This window comes from Oratosquilla oratoria, chromosome 10 (assembly GCF_046742065.1).
Source record: "Oratosquilla oratoria isolate Oo_2021 chromosome 10, ASM4674206v1, whole genome shotgun sequence".
NCBI lineage: Eukaryota > Metazoa > Arthropoda > Malacostraca > Stomatopoda > Squillidae > Oratosquilla > Oratosquilla oratoria.
Genome location: NC_134786.1, coordinates 22,799,898 through 22,811,974, shown reverse-complemented (window position 1 = coordinate 22,811,974; position 12,077 = coordinate 22,799,898). Strand labels below are relative to the sequence as shown.

The window sequence follows — 12,077 nt, the reverse complement described above, 5'->3', positions numbered from 1 at the left end:
CTGCGTTAGCAAGTCTATGCTTCTACCAACCACGCTACTGAGGCTGTAAAATTCTTCAACCTCGGGGTTAATCTACACTCGCAGGATTTGAGTCTACTGCTAACTGCCGTCCTAATCTCAATTTTACGAAGAACCAGCCCACCCATAGGTAGTGGTGAAGCAGGTACGTATCCTTGATGGACTTTCGTCGTTGTAATACCTGAAGGCATACACAAGCACAAATATCATATATACACATTTTTGCGTTCGTGTGTATGTGCATGTGTGAGTGTGTGGATTGGCCATGAATTTCTATAGCTAAAAGGTGAAGAAATGTACCTTGTTTGTTTATCTTCAGAATATATATGGTTATATGGGGTTTATCTGCAAAAGCCTATGAGGAGTTTGTTAATAATCTGTTTCCACCTACACAAAAATTAAATAAAAATAATTAAAATTTCAATATTTGGTAAATTCATACAATCATTTTACATTTACATGCTTTCTTCTTACAAAAAGTATCATGGTCTATGGCAACATTAATTTCACAAATATAAATAATATCTATAGACACATACAATGGTTTGTATATTCATATTAATTCTTATGTCACAAACATGCTACGCGAGCTAAGAAGACACTACAGTAGTGGCGTGTTACCCCACCATAAACTTTAACCCTTAACCCTAGCCAATTTTTCAAATTAAATATAGTTATCCAAGTACCTGGAGTGATAGGGTATCAGAATATATATGGGTATGGGGATTATACAACGTAACATTTTTTTCAAAAGTTTTGTTTATTGCATTTTTGTTTTAAAGTTTATGAATCCATTTTTCCTGCTGATTTCAAATATGCAATTATTTTTTCTGTGTCATCGACCGTTATAGAAATACACATAATTTCAATGTTACCATGTATATTTTGGAATTGTTATGTGGTCTGCTACTAAATGTTTATCTAATTTTCTCTTTCAGATCAATGACTGAACTATTTACCTGTTAAAATGGCTACTAGAGGATGTGAAAATTCTCCTGATACATTTTGCTATGTGTGTGGTTATTATATTGGGAAAAAACAAGTACTACATAAGATCGTGAGAGGTGCTAAAGTGTGGATAGCGTACAGACTCTATTTCGGAATGCCCATGGGTGACCAGGACAAGCCATGGGCACCTCTTGTGATATGTGGAAGCTGCCGATCTACTCTAGAAGGATGGCTGAGAGGTACAGGAAGGGCAATGCCTTTTGCCATTCCTAGAATATGGAGAGAGCCGAAGAACCATCACGACGACTCCTACTTTTGTATGATTGATGTGACGAAGTACAGGAAAGTGAAAGAAAGACAAGCTCTGCAGTATCCAGACATACCATCATCTAGAGCACCTGTCCCACATGATGATAGCTTACCAGTACCACAACCACCAGAAAATGCAAGTTTATTTTTATCATACTCTCTTTACTTTTAATTAGCTTCAATATTAAGTACTTAATATACATTCACTTTCCTAAAGATATATGGAATACTAATGCTATTCGTCTTTGTTGAAGTTGCTATATTTAGTTATTTCTTTCTTTCCAGATGGAAGATGCAATGGAAATTTCATCTGAAGGGTCAGCAGGTAGCAGCAGCCATGAAATGGGAGACGAAGATTTCGCACCAAGAACGACTTCGGAGCCTCACTTTCCAAGTCAGAGTGAGCTAGATGACTTAATCAGAGACTTAGGTCTTACTAAGTCAGGAGCTGAGCTTCTTACATCAAGGATGAAAGAATGGAATCTACTAGGAGAAGACTGCAGGACATCTGTGTACCGGAAACGACATGAAGAATTTAAAATTTACTGTGACTTTAGTGATGATATGTGTTATTGTAAGGATGGTACTGGTTTGTTTACAGCCCTTGGACTCGAACATGATCCTGCAGAATGGCGACTGTTCATAGATAGCTCAACACGAAGTCTCAAAGCAGTATTGCTCCACAATGGAAATAAAAACCCATCTTTGCCTCTTGCACACTCAGTACAGAAGAAAGAAAACTATCATAATGTCAAACAGCTTCTTGAAAAAATCAATTATGCTGAATTCAAATGGGATGTTTGTGGTGATTTTCAAGATGCTAGCCTTTTTGCTTGGCTTACAAGGGGGATACACAAAGTATTCCTGTTTTCTTTGTTTATGGGACAGCAGGGCTGATGATGATCATTATAATAAAGTTCATTGGCCCCCAAGAGTTGAACTACAGCCAGGAATGTTAAATGTTCTCAGACAGCCTCTAGTAGATTCGAAAAAAGTTTTATTAACCCCACTTCATATCAAGCTAGGGTTAATTAAACAGTTTGTGAAGGCTTTGGATTTTGGAGGCGAAACTTTCCAAGAAATTTGTCTCATGTTTCCCAAGCTATCTGAGGCTAAGCTCAAGGGTGGTATATTTGTTGGACCCCAGGTAAACAAAATGTTGAAGTCGGAGAAACTGGAAAGAGCGATGACGAAAGTTGAAAGAGAAGCTTGGTGTTCATTTCGTGATTTAGTTCGTGGATTCCTAGGAAATCACAAGGACCCTAATTATAAACAAATAGTGGCAAAGCTTATTGAGAACTTCAGGAAACTTGGTTGTCGTATGTCCTTGAAGATACATTTCTTGCATTCTCACCTAGATTTCTTCCCCGAAAACTTGGGGGCTGTCAGTGAGGAGCATGGCGAGAGATTTCATCAGGATATCGCAACTATGGAAAGAAGATATCAAGGACGATGGAATACTGCTATGATGGGAGATTACATATGGTCACTAGTCAGAAAAGACGAAAGCATGCATTCTAGAAAATCTCGATCGTCAGAGCACTTCTAATCATGAGAAGAGTCATCAAAACACTTGCAGTGCAAAGTTGTGTTGTTTATTTTGCTCTTACTAATATTGTAGCTCTTAAATACACTTCATATTATGAAAAAAAAATACTAGATGTTGTATAATTATCCTTAGAATGCTAAAGCACTCTGGAGACGATAAAACGAAGCGGGAAACCTTTTGTAAAAAAGCCCGACGAAACGGTGATAGTCACCGAAAAAATAAGAAAGAGCACGGCCAAACGTGCCGCAAGAAGTTTGCCCACACAAAACGGCAGAAAGATGCCCATACGCAAACTGTTGCTTCAGGCAACGTTGAAAGAGGAACGCAAATCTCCCCACCCACCCACCGACCCCCGTTGACGGGACACGAAGTCAACGAAGAGTTTATGGAAGTGATAGAACCGTATGATACGGACAGTGATTCATCTTCCGTTGTATTTGTTGGATCCTATGCAGGATCAGAAGCCCAAGGACAGCGAAGGTCCACGCCCATCGTTCTGGGCTCCTCAAGTTACTCTCGAAGTCCAGATACGCCGACTCCATGGGAGTGCTATCCAGAGGATTGCTATCCCTGTTTACCTTATTTATTCGGAACGCTATCACGGAGGGGCCGTTATAACTCTCTGTAATCACACACAAAACAACTTTACACAACAAAATACACAGAACGCAAACAACATTTTAAACTCAACAGGTTACACATTACACACTAAAACAACACATTACACACACTAGTAAAACACCTTAACAACGAGTTTTCGATTAAAGCTGTTGGCTTACAGAACTTTGTTGTGACGTTAGCTAACGTTAGCGCTCTTGGCTCTCAACGCGAGACCTCGAGTTCGATTCTCGGAGGCGTCTTGGTATCGATTAAAGCTGTCGGCTGGTTCCTTCCAATTAGGAAACCGGCCATAGTCAGCGCTCCAGACTCTCTTCACCGAGAGTACGAGTTCGATCACCCAAGGCGCCTTAAGAACGCAGACAAAACCTCATACAACATGTTACACTATTTCACACTCGCAACAACACTTCTTACACAACACTAACACACGCAGGGTTACGGCTCTCTCCCAGTCTCATGCTTCTCCATGGGCGACGCCCTACAGTAATAGATATGAATAAATTCGTGTCCAAAAGTCTAATGATATGGAACATAATGTTTCAGTACAGACAGTGGAAAAAAGAAGGAAAAAAAGTTTAAAACAGTGCCTTCACCATGGAAGACATCATCATTTCCATACAGTTAAAATGGAAAATATTTTCATTAGAAAATCCACCATCAAGCTATAGTATCAGTTTTTTTTCACCAAAGTAGCAAAGTTACTACTAGTGATAGAAGTATACTTAAACTGATCAATAAAAAGTATAGAGTGGTTACTATTATAGTAGAGAAGGAAATGAAATGTGACTTTAAGGTATCATGCAAAGAATTACTGCAAAAGTCATGTATCACAGGGATAGGAAAAATGTGCACTTCTGGACAGCATTACAATTTTTCTGATAGAACCCTATCGTAGGATGGATACATATGACAGTTTTTTTCTTTGTGTGCCTCTCACAAAAAACAGTAACTGACTCTACTCATAATTGTTTTAACTATGATATCAATGCCTCAAGGGGTGTGAAGGAAACTTCACGTGGAGTGCTCTAGTTTTTTATCATTTCCGTTGCTCTAGCTGGAATAGATGTTGATTGCTTTAGCAGCTTTGCAGCATCTTGCTCCCCGGTTTCACGCAATTTCATCTCTGTGGCATAAACTAACGTTGCTGTTGAGTTTTTCGCCCGTATTTCTTCAGTTTTCCTTCTTTTTGTTCTGTCACAAGCACAAGGAAAGTTTGATGATGGTCTTCCCATATAAGTTTGCAACTGAACTTTTGGACACTCACTAAAATCATTACTGTTACTATACTATAATATTCTCTCTCACTTTCACTATACTGTGAAAACTGGACAAATACAATTTTTTTTGAGGCTCAGACAATCACATCATATACTGATCCCTCAAAAATAACGCTTAAAATACCATTCTTCCATAATAATTACTTGCTATCACATGGAGTATCATCTAAATATTACACAAGTAATATACTGAACACTCAAAAATAGCGCTTGAAATACAATTCTTCCATAGTAATTACTTACTATCACATGGAGTATCATCTAAATATTACGCAAGTGATATACTGAACCCTCAAAAACAGCGCTTGAAATACAATTCTTCCATAATATGTACTTACTATCACATGGAGTATCATCTAAATATTACGCAAGTAATATACTAAACCCCCCAAAACAGCGCTTGAAATACAATTCTTCCATAGTAATTATTTACTATCACATGCAGTATCATCTAAATATTACGCAAGTAATATACTGAACCCTCAAAAACAGCGCTTGAAATACAATTCTTGCATAATAATTACTTACTATCATATGCAGTATCATCTAAATATTACGCAAGTACCCATAACCCAAAAAATGTGGTCACATGCTTTTGACAAGAAAATGGGACATTTCTACCACTGCGCGCCCCTCAGCTGAATAAAAAAGCCCGAAAGTGCGGTTCATAAAAACACACACACACACACACACACACACACACACACACACACACACACACACACACACACACACACACACACACACACGCACGCACGCACGCACGCACGCACGCACGCACGCACGCACGCACGCACGCACGCACTCTAGCGATAGTTAGACACATCCTTGACTATGCGGTACAGTCTTGGTCTCCGTCCTACAGAATGGACATCAATTCACTAGAATCAGTACAGAGAAGAATGACCAAAATGATACATGGACTCAGAAATTTGCCTTACAAGGAGAGGCTTAGGCACCTTAACTTACACTCTCTGGAGAGACGCAGAGTGCAGGGTGATCTAATATAGGTGTTCAAGTGGATCAAAGGCTTTAACAAGGGTGATGCGAGCAAGGTCATCATATTAAAACAACAGGGCAGGACTCGCAGTAATGGATTTAAATTGGACAAATTTAGATTTAAGAAGGAAATAGGCAAGAATTGGTTTACTAATAGGGTGGTCAAGGAATGAAATAGACTTAGTAACCATGTAGTGAGCGCTGAAACTATCAGTTGTTTTAAGAAATGGTTAGACAACTTAATGATGGGGATGACAGATGGTGATGGATATGGAGCTGCCTTGTGTAGGCCTTATGGTCTCTTGCAGTCTCCTTCATTCTTATGTTCTTATGTTCTTATAATTGAATGAAAATTAACACGACTTTTTGTTTTTGTAAATTTTACGTATTTCATTCAGGAACAAAATGCATTTTTCAAGCATAATTTTTTGTTCAATTTTTTATTTCATTGTTTGTCCTAAATCCATTCTGATACTAATAGAAAGCAGAGAGAAAGGAGAGAGAGAGAGAAAGAGAGAGAGAGAGAGAGAGAGAGAGAGAGAGAGAGAGAGAGAGAGAGAGAGAGAGAGAGAGAGAGAGAGAGAGAGAGAGAGAGAGAGAGAGAGAGAGAGAGAGAGAGAGAGAGAGAGAGAGAGAGAGAGAGAGAGAGAGAGAGAGAGAGAGAGAGAGAGAGAGAGAGAGAGAGAGAGAGAGAGCGAGAGAGAGAGAGAGAGAGAGAGAGAGAGAGAGAGAGAGAGAGAGAGAGAGAATAGCTTGGCGTCACACAGCAAATAGTGAGAAATGTCAGGAACGCATAACAATTCAAATTGCGTATGTAAATGACAACTTGCATATCTATTTATTTCTGTACGTCAGTACAACAATTGTATGAATGAACTAAGGAATGCTAGAAAATACAGTGAGAGTTATGAACTCACTCTAAAGGTTATACTGGTTCTTTAATAGAAATATTAGTGTAAGTCTACAATTATTACGCGGACCAAAGAATAGTCCCTGACATCAATCTAACATTAGTATCCATCTACCTCACTTGACGTCAACACACTTGATGGGAGAGTGCCTAGCCTTCTTTCTCCAGGGTATGTATTACTCTCAGGCACAAAGGAAAAGTCCCCGAGTCGGTGCTGAAGGAAAGTAGGGTGGCCTCACTCTTTGTCCCGCTACTAGAGGAGTCTTGGCCGGATGTCTTTTATCGTCAGAGGGCGGGACGACACATTACTGGGCACAGGTATATAAACCCGAGCTCACTGGACAAAAGCACATTCCCTCTCCAACCCAGCGACTGGTTACTTCAACTCAGAGAATAAGGACTTGAAGGACCCCGTGCAGACATCATGACAGGCCCAACCATCTCCGAACGGAGGAGAAAACTGGGCCAAGCTCTCCAGATCCAAGAGCTCAGCATCCAATCGTAAGTACGATCTCATCTAAAGATCTTTACGCTTAACCACCTATTGTCACCTGTCAGTTCAATCTATTATAGAGTAACGATAGAAGGATAAAATGTATGCACACAAAGAAATAGTAAAGACTAGGATAGCACATGATGATCTACCTTGAAAAAACAACAATCTAATGTGTCACTATTGAAGAACTAACCTCATTTCTTTCTCGGCAGTGTCAAACCCTTGGAAGACCAGAGTACCGAAGGAGGTCGAGTTCAGCCATGCCACGGAAACTGCCTCCGTCCAGCGCATCAAGGAGCAATTGGAGAAGTTCGACCTCTCATCCACTGCACCTATCATGACCGTCCCCACAAGCGCACCTAAAGCGGACCTACCCACATCAGTCCTACGCACGCTGCCTGAGCGCAAGCGCATCGCTCTGGTGGCCCATGACAAGAGGAAGGGCAAGCTCCTCGAGTGGACCCTGAAGTGGCGCGAGGTCCTGCGTGGCCACGATCTCCTGGGTACGGGCACCACGTCCATGTGGCTCCGGGAGCAGGTGGGCCTGGAGGTGGAGGGTCTGCTGAGCGGACCCTTCGGTGGCGACCAGCAGATCGGAGCCCGCATCGCCGAGCAACGCCTCGACATGCTCGTCTTCTTCTGGGACCCCTTCGATGTCATGCCCCACGACTCTGACGTCAAGGCCCTACTCAGGATCGCCACGCTCTACAACGTCCCCATCGCCAACAACCCCGTCACCGCGGACTTCCTCATCTCTTCACCCCTTATGTCTCAGAGTGTCCAGTGCCAACTGCCAGACACCAAGCAGTGGCTGGCCAGTAGGAAGCCCGCTAACTAGGAAGCTCACAATACTCACTTATTACACGGGTAAAAAGAATCGAACTCCTCACTCCTCACCATTACAGCTCTTATTCTCCGTAGGAGACCAATACTGTAATTCAAAAACAGAATGTATCTCTTTAATTAGGATATAGTTTTTAACAAATGTAATATTCATTCAAGTATCCTACTTCATCTCCATAGAATGCGAGAATATTCTAAGATGTATGTTGAGCATTACAGTGGCAACTATTTTACATGTACCTAGTATTTATGATATATGTTAATAAATTATGCAATATTATGTATGGTTTTCTCGACACTTTTAATCATATGCATTTATCAATTTATTTTTACTCAATATTCATAAAACACAATGTGATTTTTTAGTCCGTTTATACATTAAGTTCATAGTTCAAAATCACGAGAGAACAAAGTGTTTATTCCTTCTCAGGACCATCAAACACATATTTACTTTATATTCTCTAGATAGCTCTTTCTAAGAGAGAAGTATCTAGACATACATAGCAGTCGAAGTATTGGATGAATTTAGCCCAGGCCATGCAAAGAAATTCATATAGTAGAGGCTACACTAAACTCATCTATGGGCTAGAAAAATACTGCATGATCAGTTTATTTCAAAGAATAAGCCATACCCAAAGACGAAGGCGCTCACGATAGGGGATCCTTACCTCTGACTAAAGTCGTCACCCTTGTGCTGGTATTAGACAATTGTACTTACTGACAATGTGCACAACAAAATTAAATTAAACTGTTCCCCCGTACCGTGCCAACTGCCAGACACCAAGCAGTGGTTGGCCAGCAGGAAACCCGCTAACTAGGAAGCCCACAGTGCTCACTGATAAACCAAGCATATGAAATGTACGGCACATTCCTTAACTTTATCATTCTTATTCTTCGCAGGAGATCAACACTGTGATTCAGAACTACAGGGTGCCTTGTTTAACAAGTGAAATATGATAGATATTCTACCAACCTCTTTCAAATTGAGAGAAAGGAAGAATAGACACAAGCTACAAAGATCTAATTATTTTTAAAGATAGAAGTTGAGGATTCCAATGGCAACTACTTTACATGTATATATAGTAAAATAATAATTGAATATTATTTTTTGTTTTCTTAATCATGCGCACATATAAAGAGATTTGGAATGAATATATAAAAGGAGAAATGTGAGATTTTTTTCCGTAGTCCGAAGCATAAAACTATGGATATAGACATAGTTTCATCCATCTAAGAAGCATAGAAAACACATTTTCTTCGTGTTTCTAGGTAAAAAGAATTTAGACAAAATTATCAGAGAGCTTCGCCTTAAGCCATGCAAACAAATCTGCGCGGGGTTTTTCAAGTTCTTATTCGCTAAAGTGAAGTACCCAATCACTGAGTTGGAGAGGGAATGTGCGTTCCTCCAGTGAGCTCGGGTTTACGAGTATGTACTTATACCTACGTATCGCCACGCTCTCTGACGTCATGCGACATCCGGCCAAATCTTGTCCAGTACCTACTTTTCCTTTAGTACAGACTCGGGGACTCCCTCCCCCCCCCTATGACATACATGTATGATTACCCACGAGGAACAATTGCTGATGACCTTCCTCGAAGTGTTTCGTTGTCAAACGAGGTGTACCAAGACTAAGATTAGACATATATCAAATACGGTTAATCCCCGGTGCAAGTAACAACTGTTGACTTTGAATCAGGTTCCATTTCTTTTTTAAGGATAATTACTCCTTCCAGGTTGACTCTACATGACTTACAATATCTCTCTCTCTCTCACTCTTCCTCCCTTCCTCTTTTTCTACCTCTATTTCTTTTTCTTGTAGAGTATACAACACTACACCATTCTACACCGTAAATGAGTCGGGTTTTTATTGTTTTCATCACCTCGTCCTCCTACTCGTAGTAAAATCCCACTCATATATTCGTCAACGACTTGCATGTCTCTCCCGCCATCTCCTGTGTATTTTTTAATTTTTACACATATTTCATTATCAATGCTTTCATATTCTTTTCTTCTATAGGCTTTCTGATAGCTTCATTTTTCATTTTTTCATTTAGTAATGTAATTTCTTATTGTTTATCAATGTAATTCAAATTTGAATTTTGTCCATAGTCATTGATTCAGCCGATTTGGCCCAAACTTATCCCATATGGAGAGAGTTGTACACAGAAAACTATGAGGTAAATATGAGGAATCTGGACCGAAGGGCGTGTGAGTGGGACCAAGTCAAATTTGAGGCTCTCGATGGATAATAGCCTTTTCACCTTTGACGACCGCTCCTTTGTCCTGATATATGTCCATGTGGATTCCGCAGGATGCCTCGTGGACCTGTGGGTGAGATGGTAGCCAAATTGGATAAATTGGCCGAAATGACCCAAAAAAACAACAAAAAAAACAAGGATTTTGGATTCAGAACGAAATCGTCATGTCGCCCTAATTGGTCCTAATTTGCACCAGAGGGAGAGGGTCGTCCACAGGGTACTGTGAGATATATGTAAGGAACCTGGACCAAAGGGCGTGTGCCCCCTCGCTTTTCATTTTAATCAGTCCATTCAACTCAAAGGGTAGATCAATATGGTGTGATAGTGTTAAGATCGATTTAAGCAATATGTAGCATTTGTCGTTAAAAAGAGTCAGTTGTAATAATGTAACGTCCATATTTGAGCAAAGAAAGTAGTGTGAGTAAGGTGGTGCTGAGGAGTTCTTGACGCTTGGCCAGGAAAAGTCTTTTGTTTTGACCATCTCCACAGGTTGAGGACAGATTCTTCAGTACGTTCTGAAATTTCTTCTTCTTTTTCTTCTTCTCCTTATTCTTCTTGTGCGTCTGCTTTTTTCTTCTTCTTCCTCTTCTTCTACTTTTTTGGCTCCTAGTTAGAAACGAATCTCTTTTAGCTGAGCTGCCCTCTCCTTCCATTCCCTTTTGCCCTGTAGTCTGTTCTCTCCTAAAGCCCCTGTCATACCTATGCGACTTAAGTGAGTTCGTATAAGTACAAACAACTTAGGCAATCTTTTATTATTCGAATCTCCAAATAACAAGTCACTTTTGCGTAATATATCAAGAAGGTAAATGACGAAATTAAAGAAGTTAAACCTATACGAATATTGAACACATTATTGAATTCTCCTTAGGGAAGTCTAGAATACTGTAAGCGAAGTTGTCTTCCAGCTTTTCAAATTCACAACGTTGAATGTGTGACCAGGGCTTAAATTTTTCCAGTCCTGGCATATTGTATCTCTCCAATGTCTCACTAATAATATCTTTCCATTTTTTCCTTGGCCTTTCTCTGGATTTTTTCCACTTCTACGTTTTATTTGTTATCCTCCCTTCGCTTAGCCTTATGAGTACAATATGACCTAACCACTTCAACTGCTCCGTGTAAATTGTTTTTGACATTGGTATGACTCCTATGTATTTGCCGATACTACTATTTGAACTTGAGGGGGCGACCTAGGATGAGGTCGATGGATGGGGGTAAAAGAGGCTTTGGGAAAGAGGGAAATATCTGTTGAGGAAGGACAGGAGAGGACAGAAGATAGGGGTGAATGGAGAAGGGTTGTGTATGGACGATGTTGTGATGCATGAGGGGGAGTGGGTGGAGGATGGGGGGTGAGGGAGTATGTATGAGAAATAAATTGATGCAGCCCGAGGGGGTTTCTCCCCGTCTTCTTTTTTGCATGAGGGGACGGAGAGGGCGGGTCGCCGATTTAATGAAGCGGCCTTGTTGTGGATGTGCTGTGTCTTGCGACACTGCTTCTGACACAGGGCAGTGGACAAGATGCAGCGATGACCCGTCATCCAGGAGGTACCAAGATAAGAGAGAGAGAAAAGGGTAGAGGGGAGTGGAGTATGTAGGGCATGGAATGGGTGGGAGTGATTTCTATGCCTTTGTTTTTTTGGCTATTCTGCAAGAATAAAAACTATAAAGTTGAGGAATGAATTGTGTATCCTTATTTTACTCAACTCATCAAGGGGTCATGCGAATTTTCTAGTTTGCCGGCTACCTGCTGTCCAGCCATTTCTTGGTGTCTGGCAGTTGGCACTGGACACCTTGGGACATAAGGGGCGAAGAGATAAGGAAACACGCAGTGACGGGGGGTTGTTGGCGATG

At 40.6% G+C, this 12,077-nt stretch overlaps 1 protein-coding gene across 1 annotated transcript; it reads left to right on the top strand.

Moving 5' to 3' along the window:
• The first annotated feature begins 6,997 nt into the window (after window positions 1–6,997).
• Window positions 6,998–8,268, top strand: LOC143028997 (methylglyoxal synthase-like). Its single transcript, XM_076191342.1, has 2 exons — window positions 6,998–7,132; window positions 7,340–8,268. Exon 2 carries the CDS (start codon window positions 7,465–7,467, stop codon window positions 7,963–7,965), a length of 501 nt encoding a protein of 166 aa, XP_076047457.1. The 5' UTR covers window positions 6,998–7,132; window positions 7,340–7,464; the 3' UTR covers window positions 7,966–8,268.
• The last annotated feature ends 3,809 nt before the right edge of the window (window positions 8,269–12,077 follow it).

Coding starts and splice junctions, on each gene's coding strand:
- LOC143028997 (XM_076191342.1), top strand. CDS start 7,465: ATGACCGTCCCCACAAGCGCACCTAAAGCGGACCTACCCACATCAGTC.